The 20,786-nt window shown below is 34.6% G+C and overlaps 1 protein-coding gene across 3 annotated transcripts in view; it reads left to right on the forward strand.

Moving 5' to 3' along the window:
- The window catches only part of AFG1L (AFG1 like ATPase), a 185,859-nt gene that overhangs the window by 111,395 nt on the left and 53,678 nt on the right, over positions 1–20,786 (forward strand). For all 3 annotated transcript variants that reach the window (XR_012074903.1, XM_006205633.4, XM_015240421.3), the window contains exon 8: positions 4,720–4,802. Coding sequence is in view for 2 of the 3 variants with exons in the window: in XM_006205633.4 (XP_006205695.1) it covers positions 4,720–4,802 (83 nt within the window). In the remaining variant the exon portion in view is untranslated. The remainder of the gene's footprint in view (positions 1–4,719; positions 4,803–20,786) is intronic.

Consider the following 20,786-nt stretch of genomic DNA (forward strand, 5'->3'; position numbering starts at 1 on the left):
TCATCAACAAGTGGTGCTGGGAAAGCTGGACAGCCGCATATAAATCAGTGAAATTAGAACACTCCCTTACACCATATGCAAAAATAAACTCAAAATGGCTCAAAGACTTAAACATAAGACAAGACACTATAAACTTCATAGAAGAAAACACAGACAAAACACTTTCTGATGTAAATCTTAGCAGTGTTCTCCTAGGGCAGTCTACCTACGCAATAGAAATAAAAGCAAAAATAAACAAATGTGACCTAGGTAAACTTACATGCTTTTGCACAGTGAAGGAAACCATAAGCAAAACAAAAAGACAGCCTACAGAATGGGAGAGAATATTTGCAAATAATGTGACTGACAAGGGCTTAATTATAACAGCTTATGTATATAAGCAGCTCATACAGCTTAATAACAACATCAGCAAAACCCAATCCAAAAATGCAAAAGATCTAAACAAGCAGTTCTTTAGTGAAGATACACAAATGGCCAATAGGCACGTGATAAAATGCTCAATATCACTAATTATCAGAGAAATGCAAATTAAAACTATAATGTATCACCTTACATCAGTCAGAATGGCCATCATTAAAAAGTCCACAAACAATAAATGCTGGAGAGGGTAAGGAGGAAAAGGAGCCCTCCTACACTGTTGGTAGGAATGTATTTTGGTGCAGCCATTTTGGAAAAAACAGGTTTCTCAAAAAACTAAAAATAGACTCACCATATGATCTAGCAATCCCACTCCTGGGCATGTATCTGGAGGGAGTTCTAATTTGAAAAGATACCTGCACCCCAAAGTTCATAGCAGCACTATTTACAATAGCCAAGACATGGAGACACCCTAAATGTCCATCAACAGATGACTGGATAAAGAAGTTGTGGTATATTTATATAATGGAATACTAACCAATGATAAAAAAGAGTAAAATAATGCCATTTGCAGCAACATGGGTGGACCTGGAGATTATCATTCTAAGTGAAGTAAGCCAGAAAGAGAAGAAAAAAATACTATATGATATCACTTATATGTGGAATCTAAGGAAGAAAAAAAAAGGCAAAGGAACTTATTTACAAGACAGAAACAGTCTCACAGACATAGAAAACAAATTCATGTTTACCAAAGGAGGAGAAGGCTGTGGGAAGGGATAAACTGGCAGTTCAAGATTTGCAGATACTAGCTACAATATATAAAATACATAAACAACAATTTTCTACTGTATAGCGTAGGAAACTATATTCAATTATCTTGTAGCCTATAATGAAAAAGAATATATATGTATGTGTATGACTGAAACATTATGCTCTACACCAGAAATTGACACAACATTGTAAACTGGCTATACTTCAATTTAAAAAAATATTTAGGTGAGGAAAATCTTTATTATTTCAATCTTTGCTTATGAGGTTAATATGTTGTACTTGTAAAGGATTTTTCTCCACACTATTTATTGTTCTTTTGTTCCAACTAGGAAGGGAAAAGCCAGACTGGACACTATAATAAGTTATTTTGTGAGGTGCTATTATTCTAATGGTATTATTCAGAATAGCTAAAAATATACACAATAGATCTTGAGGAAAATGTAAACTACTGGAATACGGTTCTCTTAGCGGTATATTTTTCTTTCCAAAGTCAAAGGCCTTTGACTTATGAGTATGCTCCCAAGGGTGTGTTAGTCTCCCTCCTTTTCCTCCTCAAATTTCCTAATTGCGTTTTTAGCTTGTGTAATTGTATTTGTCCTTTGTATACATAAATATACAAACTATTTTAGAATAAATTCCATTTGGTGGCTGATTAGTTTTATGCATTTGAATTGGATGGTGATAAGAGGTCACAGGTCTTGTAAATATCCTTGGAAATTAGGAAATTACTTAGAGATCATGCCCTTTTGACTAGATTCATTCTCAACTTGGAAATAGCTTAGCTTTCACCCTCCTCCACCCTTCTGCAAAGTGGTTTGAATTATCTAGCTTAAGTGAATAAAATCAGAAATTTTGAGGTTTATTTTTCTTTAAAAATATAAACTGAGTGTTAGTGTTTTTCAGACAATTAAGAGCTAACATCTAAGGGCTTTGGTTATAGTTCTTATGCTGCTGATTAGGTATTCCTCAGTGGTGATTAGTGAATGTACAAATGCAATCATTTGGTAGGGCTTAATCATTCATATGAGAGAAGTTAGTTACCCAGAAGGAGAAATTGAAGCTTGTATAACTTCCATTAGCCTTATTTTTTTAATAGCAAAAAAAAAAGAAGAATTTTTGACTAAATTAGAAATATTGAGTCATATAAGATAAATTGTAGTTTAAAAGAAATAGAGAACCTGGGGAGATATACTTATATGAATATGTTGCTCTACTGTGTAGTATATTGTCTGTAGTATATTGTCAGTAGCTTATGAATAATTGGCCCTTACCAAACCAGGACAGATTTCCCTCAGAGAAGGAGAGTAGAAAGTACTACCTCAACAAGTGCATCTCCTTTTTCTTTGTACTGGGTGACTGAGCCCCACAATTACAGCAGGGGCAACAGGGAGGAAATATCTCTTTTCCCAGGTTTACTACATTACTCAAAGTTGAGAAGAAGAGAGAGATGTGGCTATTCCTTTTTAAAAATAGGTGATCTGAGGCAAGGGGAGAGTGGAATGCCTTATTTGGGCAATGCTGTATTCCTCTCTGGTGAGATGGGTTACAGGGCCTGAGTCCTGAGGGCGAGGCCTGGAGATGGGGTTTGAGTGCCTTGGAATGATGAGCTAGGGGTGCCTGGGTGGGAGACCACTGACTGCTTATGTTCAGCACTGTACGGTGGTGTGACTGTTAGATTCAAGGGTGGTTCTTCAAATGTGTTGTTCAAAAGCTTAGGTTTGTAGGCTTCCCCAGAGGACCAGCTTCTTCTTGGGGATTGTTTTATTCTAACCTAATTCACAATTGCTGATACATAAATTAGAAGGCTATATAGCTCTTCCAGCTTTCTAGCCCAGAGTTCTGGGTCTTTACTCCTAGGGTGACCAGTTATCCCAGTGTGCCCAGAACTCTTGTGGTATTAGCACTGAAAGTGCTGCTTCCAGAAAAACCTCTCAGTCCCAGAGGGATGGTTGATCACCCTGTGTTACTTCCCTTCGCCTCTTAGCAGCTGTAGCATGGGAGGAGGGGAAATACATTCTCACAGCCACTGTGTACAATCTGTTCCTTGTAGTACAGGTAACAGAACAGCCTTTGCATAGCAGTGCAACCTAGGATGCAGTTTCAGGAAGGAAGAATGTTGCTACATCTCAGGTGTGCCCAGTTATTGCTTGTCTGATCATCAGTTGCTATGGAACAAATGACTGCAACATTTGGAGGCTTAAAAGAACATTATTTCATTATCCCTTTTGGTTTCTGTGGTTCTGGGATTTGAGAAAAGCTCAGCTGGCAGTCTGGCTCCCTCACTATGATAATGGCCACAACTGGAATAGCTGGGAACTGGTCAGACACCTCTGTCTTCATGTCATCTCAAGCCCATCTGTATGGGCTACTTTAAGCTCTCCTGTGGCTTGATTATCTCTGTGTAGGTGATGCTTACCTGGGTTCCAGAGCGAGTATTCCAGCCAACAAACTGACTCAGGTGGCATATCAGATATTATTGCATAGCATCATTTTCACCATAGTCACAAGATTCAAGGGGGGAGCAGAGACCCCACTTCTTGATGGTTGGAAGGTCAACATCACAATGTGTTGGGATGGAGAGCTTATTGCTGTCTTTGGAAAATATAATCTGCCGTAATTACCTTAGCCTCTAAATGCAGTTTTTCATTAGTGAAAGTAGTTAAGTTATTAAAATACAATTTTTTTCTTCATGGATTTTCATAGTGCAATTTTTATTTCAAATGAAATGAAACACCAGCCTATAAATGTTTCTTGAATTGTTCTGAAAACTGCTCACCATTATTCTACTGGAGTAAGTATGTTTATATGTGTGTGTGTGTGCGCACGTGCGTGCATGTGTATCCCCAAAAAGCCAACTGACCAAGATAGGTGTAACAAAAATTCATTTGTTTTCATAGTAAGAGTTTTAAGGTGTGTGTGTGTGTGTGTGTGTGTGTGTGTGAGTTTCCATGCACACATGCACCCAGGAGGATGGAAAGGAAAGAGTAATTAGGAGGAGAAAAGGACAGCAGTGGTACAGGATAATTCAGATTGAAGCCAGGCATCCACAACTGGAAAGAACTCTGAAGCCATTGAAGTCTGGAGAGGGAACTAAGGGGCAAGGGCAGTGGCAGTCATTTAGATGTGAAGGGCAGGAATACCTATAGCATCACTTTAGTATGATCATTTGGTTTAAAATGTGGATGATAATGTTCTTATGCAGCTTTCCTAGACTGTCTGTCTCCCGTTGTGATGCTTAAGACCCATGAGTTATTCTTTTTGGTAGCCTCCAGCTTCTTACTTCAGAGTAATGGAAATTGGGATTGAAAAAAAAAATCTACTGTGGTTATTTAGGGAATTTGCTGACAACACTGTTTTAACAGCTTCAGGAGGGCATGCTGCAAATCTTAATTTTATGAAACTGATATTTCTTGGCTTGTTACATGTTTAATATTGCAAAGGTTGTGATTCTTACATGAGTTCTGTTGTTTTGTCCTAAACTCATTATTTTATTCAGGAAAATTTCAAAAATTAAAAAAAAAGGATAGCAGAAAAATTATAATTTTAAGCCATCATTTGTTTTAAAATATATTTTATGTGTTTGGATTGTAGGAATACTGTAATACAGTCCAGCTAGATTCTGGGATAGATTATCGGAAGAGAGAACTTCCTGCTGCAGGAAAGCTCTACTACCTGTAAGTTTTTTAAAATTTTAATTTTGTAAGTTTAATATGTAATAACCAACTAGGAAAAGATAAGAAAAATAAGCAGGGGAATTATTAGAACATGAAAGGCTAGTTCTGAAGCCTGTGATTTTTAAACTATAAAATGTTATAATGTTAACTTCTTTAAACTGTGTTTTTTTGCCATCCACATTTGCATGATTTATAACGTGTGATTGGAGGAAACCCTAATTAGTTTTTGGGGGAGTAATGATGACAGATGGTTAGAAAGTAATGACTATCCTCTTGTAAGAAACTCTGGTATTAAGAGAATATCTTATTGTGCTAAAGTAATTAATTATTTGTGGACATCTTCTGACAAATGTGTCATTTCTGTTCCCTGAAAATTGTTTTATTTTGTTAGACAATCTGTTTGTATTTATCATTGTTGATTGACTTCCTTACATAACTATGTAAAATATATGTGCACAAATACAACTGGATATATTTTGTCTTTTAAAACTCAGTCTCCTGAGTAGGAGCAATTTATAATAAGGGATGTATTTAGCATGTGCAGTTAATGCTGAAAGACAAATATAGTTCGTTTTAAAATGTCATTTGTGAGAACTTGAAAGGAAAAAGTGCTTTACAAATGCAAACTGTTGTTTAGCATATGCTGCCAGTGTTGGGCACATAGTGGATTCTCAGTAAATAGGTCTGTCTAGGGGCTAATTGTGATTTAACTCAAAGGCATGTTTCTGCTAATTTAAATTTTGATGACAACGTGCATATGAGAGGTTCAGAAAAGTTCTCGTCTCTGCCACCTTGTAAGCAGAAGTACTTTACTGTTTTTGAAGCAGAAATTAGCTAGAAAAATCACATAATTAAAATTGCATATTTTACAGTGTACCAAGGGGATTATTTCAGTTTATTATTCAGATTCTCATGATTATTATAGGAGGTTCTTCATCTGCCCTTAAGTACTTTGTCTTTAAAGTACTTTATAATTTTGAAAAATTCTTAGAGCACTTTTTTTTCTGCTTTAACTCGGACTTTTTCTCCTCAGCTCCTTTTATGTGTATGTTTTCTGGTCTTTTAATTTTTCTGTTATTCTCAAGCTTTCCCTGATTCTTTGCTACCTATTTCTTGATATGCCTAGTGTATGGTACTTAGAAAATAATTTATTATTTTTCCTTTATTATTTTTCAGTAAAGGTAATCCTTGTTCCCTATTTTCCCACAAAATGTATTCTTATGTGAAAGAATGAAAACATTTTCCTAAAGGGAAGTTCCTTAAACTAAGATGGTTGTCTGGGTCTAAATCATGAAATTTGTTTCTCAGTGTTAGGGAGGTCTCAGTGGAATTTACAGGAGGTGGAAATTCTGCTTTTGCTTGGAGCAGAGCCACTTTCTCTCTGACCTACCCTGTGTTGCTTCTTCCTCTTCCTGATAAACGTACTAAAAACACAGTGAAATTCAGGTTTGTGCTTTAAACATAGACTGGAGGAAATCAGAATCTAACAATGTCCCAGAGTCCAGGAAACTAGAATCTACAAAAGATGCCATGAAACTCTGGAACAGCTTCCTTAAAAATATATGAATTCTTTAACCCTCAAAGAAACTAGATTTTTTTCATGGATTTTACATCAAAAGAGCTTTACCTAGTCTGATAACCAAGAATAGAGAGCCTGGAGGATATGTGTTCATAGAGCTAAGACAGATACATGTCCCTGAAGAGAACTGGGAATTAAAGTCATCTTAGAAGTGGGAGAATAAATATCAGGTACCAAAATGGGATGCTAGAGATGTCTTTTATAGTGTTTCACATTGGCCCTTGTATAGAACTTCTTTCATGAAAGAGTAAAAGAAAAGTTTCATTTTAGCTTGTCCTTACAGGAAAACTTATTAATTTGCCCTGTAAAATGGATTTCAATGTGCCATGCTATATATTGCCCTATTAAAGCATGTGTTTCTCTTTTTTACCCTTTGCCTAAACATCTGGAGTTGATTTCTGAGTATGCAAGTCCAGACTACCCCCTTGTCAATCTCACTGACACCCCAACTACCTGAAAAGAAAAACAAAATTCTCACTTCCCTCCAGGGGAACACCAAGCACTATCTCAGAATTTTATATGAACAGAATCCCACAGTCATTAATTCAATATTTTATTAGTCTAACTTTCCAAAAGCCAATTGAAAATATACCAAAACTCAATCCAAATAATCTCGAGAGTTACCAGAGATGTTAAAAACTGCTCCAAAAGTTAACATGGAACAATTTCTATAACCGATAATATTGTCTACATTACACAAGAAATAATTCATACAAGCCATTGTATGTTTGTATGTAATCTATTTCAGTTGTAGTTTTATATCATATTAAATTTAGAAATCCTAGAGTACTTTTATAAATAAGTTCCAGATGTTTTTGGCTCATTCCAAGAAATTTTTGATCTCGTATAAAACAAACTTAAGAGAGAATTTAAATTTATTATGTTACAAGCTTGAGCTTGAAGCCAAATGTCCAAACTTTTGCAAAGATCAAAATACCCCATGGTTGTCTATTTTTTCATTCTGTGATCTCCCCAGAGGTGAGCCCAAAGTCACTTTCTTCCTGGTTTATTGGTGGATTGGACTCAGTAAGATTTCTATGAGGGGACTATGTTTTGCCAAAATCCATACAGGTCAACCAAGCATTGGGCTTCCTGTTTACACTTGGGTGGAGGTGTGGACAGTAGTTTATTTTGAACTACCTGATGTTTGCCAAGGTAGGCCCCATTTCATGCTTTCCAAAAAATTTAACTGCTTCAGATTTGCTCTCTGCTATGGGGCCACTAGAGATTATCATTTTATATATGCAACAATGAGCATCTCCTTTCCAACAGGAAATACCACTGCTGAGGGGTCCATGGGATGCTACTCCAGACCATTTTACTGTCAATTCGGCGAAGGGTTATGTTTTCCTGGAGAGAGGAGATCAGGCCAACTTGGACTTCCCCTCACTCTCTGTCTGTTTTCCTTTTTCATTCAGGAGCTGAGTTGTATAGGTTCTTTTTTCTACTAAATCTGTTGAAGGAACTTGAAGATGGTTCCTATTCAAACACTGTAACTCATTGTACTCACATTCAAACACCTTACCCCCAGCATAGAAGCCATGGTCTCAATGGAAGATTTTAAACTGAACCAGAAAGGGTTCAGGGGCCTTGGATTTGATTTTACTCTATTTATGAAGTAATGGGTTTACCTGTATTATTTCACGGATGCTGGCAGAAGACTCAAGAAACCCAGGTCTGAGACAAGTGTTTATAACTCTTGGCACAGATAGCATGTTGAATCCATTCCCTCCTTGCTGCCTGGTCCCACTGAGGAGTTCTGCAGAAGGCCCAGATGGATACCTGCACAGACATGAGTTGTGTTACAGAAGAGGAGCTCTGAGTTTAGGGAATGTAACATCTTACAGCCAGAAGTAAGCAAGCCTGCTTTTTGTCTCAAGAGAAACATTGCCTCATCCCTCAGGGTGTCTTGCTGCAAACAACCTTAAGGAATGGTTACGTCCTTGCATTCTTGGCATACTCAGCAAGATGTGTAGGTGAATGAGAGACCCAGGGAGGACTGTGTCTCCTAACAGGGGACATTAACCCAACTTTTAACCTTAAATAAGCCAGGCTTTCTCCCTTTATTTCATTCACCAAAGTCATCCACCACTTCAACAAAATTATATCTGAATATGTTATTCAGTTATTTAATACTTCAGTTAAATTGTCTCATGACCATTTCAGCTTCATGTATATAGGGACCGTGGATCATACTGAAATGATGAAAAATATGTTACAACTTTTCAGACACAGCCCAAATATTCACATATTTTTACCTGGCCAGTATATATATAGTACATATTTTCATCCATCTTTTGAACAGTTTTCAAAAAGGAGTTTCTTCTTGTATACTTTTACCAGTGGAAACTTCATGTCTCAAGTACTCTTTAATTTTCCACTTGGGAAACATCTGTTCCAAATGGGAAATTATTTCTAAGGATATATCTTTCAACACCATTAAAATAAAGTTTACTGGCTAAAAACACACAGTTTCAAGGTTATAGCTCTGTTTTAGAAGAAAAGTCTGTGAAAACAGACTGGAACTCACTCATGTTAAAACTTACTTCCCCACAATTAAAAACTTCTTGATTCTTGTCTGTGATATTCCTACACACACTAACTGGAATAACCATCAATGACAATTTAAAACATTTCTTAGCTCAATTTTCACATCTTCTCATACTTGAAACATTGGCCGAGATCTGTCTTCTGCCTGGAAAGTCAGCAGACTTTCTAGGACATCTTGGGACCTTCTCCTCATCCCCCACCACTACTATTCCACATGTTTCTGTCACAGATATTGGAATCTATAGTTTTAGTCTTAGTTTTTCTTACCAGTTAGAGTACCACCCAGTCATTTCCTATTTCACTATTTCAGTTCCCACTGAAGAACCTCTGAAACATCTGCCAGTAGAAGCAACTTGAAAATTGTTAAGTCTAGCCCCCTTCGTAGTAGACTGATTTGTTTCAGTTCCATGTACTAGATGGCCCAGAGTCCTCACAGCAGGCTGTGTGCATATCCTATTGAAACAATCAATCTCGTCATCTGCAACAAAGCTTTTTGGACTGATGCCAAACATGGGCCTACTCTAATTTTCCTTCAGTTCCCTGAATTCTCTCATGTATCTTACAGAGTCTTCTACATTCACATCATCCCAACTTCTCACACTAGTTTGCATGGCATTGCAATGGAGCAGTGATGATATTGAAGGGAAAATACCACAGTGAAAGAATATGAAATTTATTTAGCAGCAAACATACCCGTACGGAGACAGTTCCGCAAAACAGAAGACAATATAGCATATTTTCATTGGAAGTTTGTTTCCTGGCTCATGCATGTCCGTTAGCTGATAAAGATAGCATCTGATCTGGATGAGGGTCCCTTGAGGTCACGTTTGCCATTCTTGGATGAATGGCTTGGGGAGACTCTGGCTTATGTGCCTGCTTGTTCACCAGGTACAGTTACCAGGTACATACCTTAGGACATGCCTGAGTATTCACTGTCAGTCTGTGAATCAAAGGTCAGTTTCCCATCTTTCATCAAGACTAGACACTAGGCCTTCCTAAAGTTGACTCCTCAGAGGGTAGGGGACAGCATTTCTGCTTCTGGCAATTAGAGAAACTGTCTAGTTTCATGGGGTTCACATTGTTGATCTGGCCAATTCTTTGGTATAGGGAAGGGAAAAAGACTGTTGGGGACATTTTTGATGTTTATAAAATAAATGTTATTCCTTCTTGGCATCATAATGCAGAAGATGTAGGTTTATCTACTTAAGACATATGCATATTCATAAACTAAATATTTACAGATAAAATAATATAATGCCTGGGATGTGCTTTAAAGTAATCCAGGATGGGGGAATGGAAGGGAGGTGTAGATGAAACAAAATTGGCTGTGTATTGAGTGGGTGATTGTTTTGTCAGGTTTATTATACTATTGCCTTTACATACACATGTGTGAAATTTTCCAGAATAAAAAGGTTTTTTTGAAAAGACACAAATGTCTGTTTTTTTTATTTTGCTAAAGAGAGCTTTATTAATGCTATTCATCTTCTCAAAGAAACAGTTTTTGTGTTTTTTATTTTCTCTTTTGCTTTTTGTTATATTTCATCGATTTTTGTACTTCTCTTTATAATTTATTCTGCTTAGTTTGAATTTAATTTGCTCTTCTTTTTCTAGTTTTTAAAGATAGAAACCTAAGTCCTTGATTTTAAACCTTTCTGCTCTTCTTACATAAGCATTTAAAAAAAATTCCTTGAAATATTTTTATTTCTTTGAACTGTTGCTTGCTATGGATCATGATGCTTTTTTTATTTTTTATTGAAGTGTAGTCAATTTACAGAGTTAGTTTCAGATGTATAGCAGTGGTTCAGTTACACATACACATACATACATATATTTTTTTTCAGTTTATTTTCCATTACAGCTCATTATAAGAAATTGAATATAGTTCTCTGTGCTATACAGTAGATCCTTGTTTATCTATTTTATATATAGTAAGTGTATCTATTAATTCCAAACTCCTATCCCTTCTCCCCTACACCCCGGTAACCAGTTTGTTTTGCATGTCTGTGAGTCTGTAAATAAAATGTATTATCTTTTCTCTTCCTTCCTTCCTTCCTTCCTTCCTTCCTTCCTTCCTTCCTTCCTTCCTTCCTTCCTTCCTTCCTTCCTTCCTTCTTTCCTTCCTTTCTTTCTTTCTTTCTTTCTTTCTTTCTTTCTTTCTTTCTTTCTTTCTTTCTTTCTTTCTTTCTTTCTTTCTCTTTCTCTTTCCTCTCTTTCTCTCTCTCTCCTTCTCCCTCTCCTTGCCTGCCTCCCTCTCCCTCACTCTCTCTCTTTCTTTCCTTTAGATCCCACATATAAGCAATATTATATATTTGTCTTTCTCTATCTGACTTACTTCACTTAATATGATAATCTTTAGGCATTTTAATGCTGTAAATTTTATTCTCAGTACTACTTTACATGCATGTCATACATTTTAATATGTCAATGCTTTCTCTTGTGATTTATTCTTTGACCTATGGGTTATTTAGAAGTGTATTGTTCAGCTTCCAAACGTGATTTTTCTATCCATCTTTTGGTTACTGATTCCCAAATTCATAATGATCAGAGAACCTATGTTGTATGGTTTGAATCTTTTAAATTTATTGAGACTTGTTTTATGGCCCAGAAAATGATGTTTCTTTTGCACTTAAAAAGAATGTGTATTCTACTGTTGTTGGTGGAGTGTTCTTTAAATGTCATTTGGGTCAAGTTGGTTGATAGTGTTATTCAAGTCTCCTATACCCTTACTGATTTTTCCCCCCTACTTTTTCTATCAATTATTGAGATAGAAGTGTTAAAATTTACAACTACAATTAGGGATTTGTCCATCTCCTTATAGTTCTATTTTTGTTTCAAGTATTTTGAAGTTCTGTTATTACTAAAGGCAAAAGATTTTTTCAATCTGAAGAGAAACCAGAGCATGAAGTTCTGTTATTAGGTGAATAAATATTTAGAATTGATATGTCTTTTTGGTGAATTGATTCCTTCATCAGTATGAAGTGAACCTCATTATTCTTGGCAATATTCCTTGCTCCAAAATCTACTATGGTTAGTATTAATGTAGCCACTTCAGCTTTTTTTTTTTTCAATTAGTGTTTGCATGACATATCTTTTCCCATCCTTTTACTTTCAAGCTATCTGTGTCTTTATACTTAAAATGGACTTCTTGTAAGCAACACATAGTTGGAAATTTATTTTTTGTGCAATCTGACAATCTCTTTCAATTGGGGCATTTAAACCATTTACATTTAGTGTGATTATTGATATGATTGGGTTTAAATATACTATCTTGCTATTTTTGTTGTTGTTCCTTGTTACCATTTTCTGATTTTTCCCACTTTTATATTAATTTTTAAGATTCCATTTTATCTCTCATATCCATTTATTTGCCAAAGCTCCTTAATTTTTTTTTTAGTGGTTGCTTTAGAGTTTAGAATAAGTATCTTTAACTTATCATAGCCTGCCTTTAAATAACATTATACCTCTTCTTATACCTCTTGATACTTCTTGATAATATAAAAACCTTACAACAGTATGCTTTCATTTACACTTTTCTGGCTTTTGTGCTATTGTGGTCATATATTTTGTTTTGTTATGGTATTTTATTATATAATTATGTATTTTATTATGTAATATTATTATATGTGTTTATTATTTTATGTTAAAAACCTCACAATACGTTGTTATTTTTGCTTAAACAGTCAATAATCTTTTAAAGAGATTTTTAAATAAGAAAGAATATTTTATATTTACCTACATATTTACCATTTCTGTGCTACTCATTCTGCTGTATAGATTGAAATTTCCATCTAATATCATTTTCCTTCCTTTTGAAGGACTTTGTTTAACATTTCTTGCAGTGGTATTCTGTCAGTGATGATTTTTCTGACCTTTTATGTATCTGTTATGTCTCATAAAGTCTTTCTTTTGCTTTTATTTCTGAAAGTATTTTTGCTAACTAGTTATTTTCTTGGTTGACAGCTTTATGTTTGTGTTTGTTTTTCTTTTCAGTACTTCAGTGATGTTGCTTATCTTCTGACTCATTATTTCTGTTGAGAAATCTGCTGTCATTCTTATCTTTGTCCTTCTCTATATTGAGTGTATTTTCACTGGCTGTTTCTACAATTTTCTTTTTATCATTGATTTTTAAACAATTTGTTTATGATATGTCATGATATAGTTTTCTTCATGTTTTTTTTTCTTATGGTTGATTGTGCTTCTTGGATCTGTGCATTTGTGGTTTTCATCAAATTTGGAGAATTTTTATCCCCTTTTTATCTTCACATATTTATTTCTGTCCTATCTCCTTGTCTCCAGTTTCTGGGACTCCAGTTACAACTATATGAGACCCCCCCCAAAAATCCCAAAAAACAAAAAAGAAACCAACTATATGAGATCCCTTTATGTTGTCTCACAGCTCACCAATGCTCTATTAATTTTTTTTCCAAAATTTTTTCCAATCTAGTTTCATTTTGGATGGTTTCCTTTGCACTGCCTAATCTGCGATTAATCCAGCCAATGTATTTCATCTCCGACGTATTTTTTTTCCTAGAAGTTCAACTTCTTGATTATTCTTCTTTGTTTTAGGTTATTTTTTGGCTATTTCTCCTTTTTAATTGAGTTATAATTGATGTATAACATGATACTAGTTTCAGGTGTACAACATAATGATTTTTTTTTTTGGCATGCAGATATTTTGTTCTCTATTTAAAAGAACTCACCATTGCATAGCACAACCATTATAGTGGGGCATTTACATCAATCAAGAGCCTATGGAGTCCAATTTCCAATCAAATGCCCAGCCACTTCTTAAACATCAGGTGGATAGTGTCTTTTTCTCTGGCTTTTGGTTCCTCCTTTGTCTCTTCTTTTTTTTTTTTTATTGACATATAATTGATTTACAATATTATATTTATTTCAGGTATACAACATAGTGATTCACAATTTTTATAGATTATACTCAGTTTAAAGTTATTATAAAATGTTGGCTATATTCCTGTTCTGTACAATATATTCTTGTAGCTTATTTATTTTATATGTAGGGGGCTATCTTGCTCCTCTCCCCACTGTTAACTACTAGTTTGTTCTCTGTATCTGTAAGTCTGTTTCTGTTTTGTTATATTCATTTGTTTGTTTTATTTTTTATATTCCACATATAAGTGATTACAAACTGTATTTGTCTTTCTCTGTCTGACTTATTCTGTTAAGCATCATATGGCACATTTTGAGTTACTGAGGGTTAGGACTTCTACATATTTTTGGAGAGAGATACAGTTCAACCAAAACACAATCCTAGTGAGTGTGAAATGACATCTCATTATGGTTTTTATTTGCATTTCTGTGATAGTTAATGATCTTGAACATCTTTTTATGTGCTTTTTGACCTTTTGTATATCTTCTTAGGCGAAAGATCTATTTATGTATGTCTAAACTGGGTCATTTGTCTTTTTATTGTTGAATCTTAAGTGTTCTTTATGTATTCTAGATACAACTCACTTGTCGGATATATGATTTGCAAAAATGTTCTCACATTCTGTGATTCTTTATTTTCTTGATGGTGTCCTTTGAAGGACAAAATTGTTAAATTTTAATGCAGTCCAGTTTATTTTTTCTTTTGTTGCTTATGCTTTTATTGTCATATTTAAGAAACCATTGCCTAATCCAAAGTCATATGATTAATGCCTGTTTTCTTCAAAGAGCTTTATAGTTTTAGCTCTTGTATTAGGTATTTGATTAATTCTGAGTTATTTTTATATGGGATGTGAAGTAGTGATATGTCTTCATTCTCTTGCATGTGAATATCTAGTTGCCCCAGCACCATTTGTTGAAAAGACTATTCTTGCCTTATTGAATTGTGTTGACCCCCTTTTTGAAAATCAACTGACTGTAATTGGTCTCTCAATTATATCCTATTGGTCTATTTATCTATCTTTATGTCAAAACCACACTGTCTTGATTGCTATAGCTTTGTTCTAAGTTTTGAAATTAAGAAGTGTGAGTCCTCCAATTTTGTTTTGCTTTGTTGTGTTGTGTTTTGGCTATTCTGGATCCCTTGAATTTCCATATGAATTTTAGGATCAGCTTGTCAAGTTCTACAAAGAAGCCAGCTGGAATTTTGATAGGGATTGTGTTGAATCTGTAGGTCACATTGGGGAATAGGATATTAAGTCTTCTGATCCATGAGCATATAATGTTTTATTAGTTTCCTAAGGCTGCCATAGAAAGTACCACTAACCAAGTGTTTTAGAAGAGCAGGGATTTATTCTCTTGTTCTGGAGGCTATAAATTTGACATCAAAGTATTAGTAGTTTGGGTCTTTCTGAGCAGTATGAAGGAGAATCTGCTCCATGCCTCTCTCCTAGCTTCTGGTGGAGTTCCTTGACTTACAGGTGCATTACTCTGATCATTGACTTTAGCTTCATATGGTATTTTCCCTGTTTGTATCTGTTTCCAAATGTCCTCTTCATATAAGGACACCAGTTATCACATTAGGGACTACCCTAATCCAGTATGACCTCATCTTAACTCGATTACATCTGCAAAGACCCTATTTCAAAATAAGGCCACATTCACAGGTATTGGGGAATAGTATTTCAATATCTTTTTGGAGGACACAATTCAACCCAAAACAGATGTCTTTTCATCTATTTTGGTCTTCTTTTAATTCCTTTCAACAATGTTTCCCAGTTTTCAATGTATAAAGTTTACAATTCTTTTTTTCTTTTTGAAGCTGGCATAAATAGAGCTGTCTTCCTAATTTCATTTTTGGCTCCTTCATTGCTACTGTGTAGAAATGCAATTGATTTTTTTTTTTTTTTGCATATTGATCTTGTAGCCTGAAGCCATGCTGTACTTGTTCATTTGTTCTAATAGTTTCATAGTAGATTCCTTAGGGTTTTCTAAATACAAGACCATGTCATCAGGAAATAGAGATAATTTTCTTCTCCTTTTCTAATCTGGATGCCTTTTACTTGTTTTTCTTGTCTAATTACCCTGCCTAGAACCTTCAGTGAAATGTATAGAAGTGGTATATTCTATCATAGAGAGTGAACACACCCTTGTCTTATTCCTGAGCCTAGGGGAAAGACTTCAGTCTTTCACCATTATGATGCTAGCTGTGGGCTTTTCATAGATGCCCTTTATTAGATTGAGGACATTCCTTCTGTTTCTAGTTATTGAATATTTTTATCATGAAGGGGTGTTGGATTTTTTCAAATGCATTTTTGTGTCTATTGAGATGATTATGTGGTTTTTCTCCATTATCCTATTGCTACGGTGTATTTTATTAATTGATTTTTTGGATTTTAAATCAATCACATTTCTGGGATGAATCTCACTTGGTCATGGTGTATAATCCTTTTTTATATGTCACTGGATTTAGTATTACTAGTATTTCATTGAGGATTTTTGGGTTTATATTCATGAGATATATTGATCAGTAGTTTTCTTTTTTGGTGATGTCTTTGTCTGATTTTGCTATCAGGGCAAGACTGGCTTCCTAGAATGAATTTTGAAGGGCTCCCTCCTCTTCTATTCAGATTTTATCTTTTTTTCTTGAGTCAGTTTCAGTAGTTTGTGTCTTTCTATGAATTTGGCCATTTCATGCAAGTTATCTAATTTGTTGGTATACAGTTGTTAATAGTATTCCCTTATAATTCTTTTTATTTCTATAAAGTCAGGAGTAATGTCTTCCCTTTCATCTCTGATTTTAGTAATTTTAGTTTTCTCTCTTTTTCTCAGTCCATTTACCTAAGGTTAGTCCATTTTATGCACCTTTTCAAAGAATTAACTTTTGGTTTTATTGATTTGCTCTATTGTTTTTCTGTTCTTTATTTCATGAATTTCCACTCTAATCTTTATTATTTCCTTCTTTCCACTTGTTTTAGGTTTAGTTTTCTCTTCTTTGTCCAGGGTCTTATGGTAGAAAGTCAAGCTGTTGGTCTGAAATTTTTCTTCTTTTTTAATGTAAGCATTTATAGCTATAAATTTCTCTGTAAGCACTACTTTTGCTGCATCTCAGAGTTTTGGTATGTTATGTCTTCGTTTTCATTGTCTCAAATAATTTTCTAATGTTCCTTTTGATTTCTTTCTTTTTGGCCCATTTGGTATATAGGACTGCACTATTTAATTTCCACATATTTGTGAATTTCCCAAATAACTCTTCTGTTACCAATTTCTAATTCCACTCCATAGTGACTGGAGAATACTCTTTGTATAATTTCAATTATTTTTAATTTATTAAGGCTTGTTTTATGGCCTAGGATATGATCTTTCTTTCAGAATGTTTCATGTGCATTTGAGAAAATGTATATTTTGTGGGTATTGAGTGGAGTGTTTATATAGATATCTGTTAGTCTAGTTTGTATATAGTGCAGTTAAAGACTTATTGTTTCCTGTTGATCTTCTCCCTAGTTGTTTTATCACTTATTGAAAGTTAGATATTGAAGTCTCCAACTATTATTGTTGTGTTGTCCGTTTGTCCCTTCAGTTATGTCAGTTTTTGCTTCATGTATTTTGATGGTCCTTTCTAAGTGCAGATATGTTTGTAATTGTTATATCATACTGTTGGATTGATCTTTTTATCATTACAAAGTGTTCCTTTTAGTCTCTAATCATTTTTTTGTTATTGTTGTTTTAAAGTCTATTGTATCTGATATTAGTAGCAATTGCTGTTTTCATGATGTATCAGTTTTTCACTCTTACTTTTAGCCTATTAGTGTCTTTGAATCTAAAGCATATCTCATGTAGACAGCATATAGTTGGAACTTGCTTTTTTATCCAGCCTAACAATCTCTGCCTTTTGATTAAATTGTTTAATTCATTCACAAATTATGTTATTATTTATAAAATGGAATTTATATCTGCTTTTCTACTTTTCATTTTCTTTCTGTTTCATGACTTACTTGTTTCTCCTTTCTTTACTCTTTTCTTTAACGTAAATATTTTTAGTGTTACTTTTTTTTCTTTTAATACTTTTTTCTTTTATATATATTTTAGTGAAGAACTATTTATCTCTTATAAGGTATAAAGTTTCATTCAAAGTGAAATGTTGCCTAAAATTCAAAATGAAGCATTGTATGTTGCTGTAAGTATTGATAATTAAAATATCAGTAATGATAATGAATCTTTATTCTAAGGCCACCTGTAGGGAAAAGGCCTCTATGGTGGGAAAATATAATTGATTCTCAAAACTAGATACACAGTAGATCTTTGTCATAAGAACTTTTATTGATATTTTATGAATGAGTAAGGCTCTATAACATTGCAAACTTACAACTGTATATTAGTAAAATACAACAATAACAGTTTTCTGCTTTGTATCCTTTTGGGCATAATCAGATAGGCCATTTATTAATGATGTATTTTAAAATCACAAAATTGTCCTCTTTGACATAATTTAGATATACATTTAAATATTCATTAATTAGTCTTATATTAACTCAAGGACTACTGAGTCAAATTAATTTCAAATGTTTGAAACTATTTGAAATACCACCTTAAAAGTGGTATAGCAACAAAAGAGGTTCATCTTGTATAGACTTCAATATCAGGTTCCATCAGTCAGCTCATCACACCTTTTATCTTCTATTCCTTTATTGAACTGTAGTTTGACAATAAAATATCACAATGTTTGTTTTCCAGCAGGTCAGACAGGACCAGAATAGAGCTGGACCACCATTTCCAGCTAAATAACATTGATGAAAGTATTCAGTTGTATAACTGTACCCATATAGAAAGATATACATAAGCTATATATACAATGTGTACATGACTAGATAATATATATACTTATGTATATTAAAGTACAGAGGAAATTTGTTAAATTTCCTTAGAATTCTTATCTTGTTATTTCACCTTCAAATAGGTCACATTTATAACTAAAAATCTTCAATGTAAGAGTAGCTGATCTGGCAAAAGTCCTATATCTTTAGTTTCTTGCTGTGTATCTTTTTTTTACCTATTAAAACTCCCTGGTCTCTCTTTCTGAGGTGGATGTGACTATTTTCTTCTCCTAAAGAGGAGTTAGAGATTCCTACTCTCCAGCTTCTTCTTCACTTTTATTGTTGTTGTTTTTTTTAAATTTTCAGTCATTTTAGCCTTTCTGAAATTTTATAAAAAATATTTATTTTTGGATCTACCAAGTTGCAATTTTACATGTTACATCACTGATTTATGTAGGGGGCGGAATGCAATATATAGATTTGTTAGAAATTTTATATGGAGTTTGGTGCAGAGAAGAGGGGGTGAAGGTCGGGAATTTGAGAACTAAAGGTGCTAGATCCCACTTCCTGCATTATACATAGGTCAAGATTAATGAAACCAGTTAAGTTACTCTCCAGGTGATTGAGAAGGGTGGGAAATTTAGAGGCTGAAATGGATCTCTGAACAGTCAATTAAGCCTTTGAGTGATTGAGAAGAAGATAAATACCAGGACAAAATCCGTCCTAACAACTGATTCTGTTATGTAAAACAAACCTACAGGATTTGAAATGCACTCAAGTCTGTTGCCTAAAATTCAAAATGAAGCATTGTATGTTTTATATTAAGGCAAGTATAAACCAACTTAATCTTAGACCTGCCTCCAGCCCCAGATTATGTTTGGTATGAGCACAAAGAGCTGTACAGCATGAATGCACAAGGAATCAGTAGAGTGGGAAGGCTCACTGCCAGGGAAGTTTGGCACAAGAACTCTAAGAGGAAGGGGAAATTTCTCCCTCGTTGAATCGACTTTGGCTCTCTGGAATAGAGAACATGGAGAGAGAGGGACCAAGGAAAGCCAACCCTATTCTACTTGTTGATACCTTAACAAGCTGTTGATTTTTAAAAGGGGATAAAGGGGCAAAGTGTGGGTAGCATTCTGTTCCTCTGAGTCAATCCTAATGAAGTAGGAGGTTCTTGAAGAAATTAATTTCCATTTAAATTCATGTGTGACCCTCTTCTAGAAACCTCCACTTTTTTTGGAATTTTTGTTAAGAATTTCAAATGATCCAGCAATAATAAGGTCTTTTTTGACATATTCTATTCTTGAGTGTAAGTTTTCTGTTGAATGCCTGATTTCAGCCATAGAAATTTTCTTAAAATGGAAATGACTGATTACTTTCCTCTCTGTTTACTAGTTTAATATGGAAAAATAAATCAGGATTCTCATACTTCCGAAGTAATCAGGCTTTTAATCCAGGGTACTGTACTCCAGGATTCCTATAGTTGTTGGTGCCGAATTTCCTGGCAACGAAATAGTGGTCGATTCCAAGGCTTTTCTGACTTAAAGACACAGTAGTACTACTCAACAGAAAATAGAAATCTGCCCCTCCACTGCAGTTTCTGAGCCTAACAAAAGGTGACAGAAGCAATGAAATGGGTGGATTTTACCAGGGCATTATAGAACAAAGGAAAAAGGGTCTTGCTCTGCTTGGACCCCCCACCCTCTGCCCCCCAACAAAAAGCACTTGAAAAGAGTGACTCTGCTTCTTCAGAAATGAGTATATAATCTTTTACCATGGTCAACTTTTGGTTATGTGTGAGCTAATTTTCTGTTTTGCATCTTATCTGCTTTACAGTAGCATCCCGCTGATGGGGCCATTACCCAGAATTAGTCTCTTAAATTCTTTATTCTTACTCACTTGTAGGAGCTTATGTTTCTGCTTCCCTTCGTGAGAGGAAACGGGATACGATTCAAAGCATCTGAGCCTAATTCCTATATTTTCTCCTGATCATTTTGATGCTACTCAAGTCACTCTTCCTTAAGATATGCCTCTTTGTTGTTAAAATCAAACTACACAGAGCTGAGCAGAACATTTTCTTCCATCCAAGTGGCATGATATTCTTGTAGCCCCAGAAGAAAACTCTGAATTTAGCTCCCCTTTTACACTGAAAAA

The sequence above is a fragment of the Vicugna pacos genome, chromosome 8 (genome assembly GCF_048564905.1).
Source record: "Vicugna pacos chromosome 8, VicPac4, whole genome shotgun sequence".
NCBI classification, from domain to species: Eukaryota; Metazoa; Chordata; class Mammalia; order Artiodactyla; family Camelidae; genus Vicugna; species Vicugna pacos.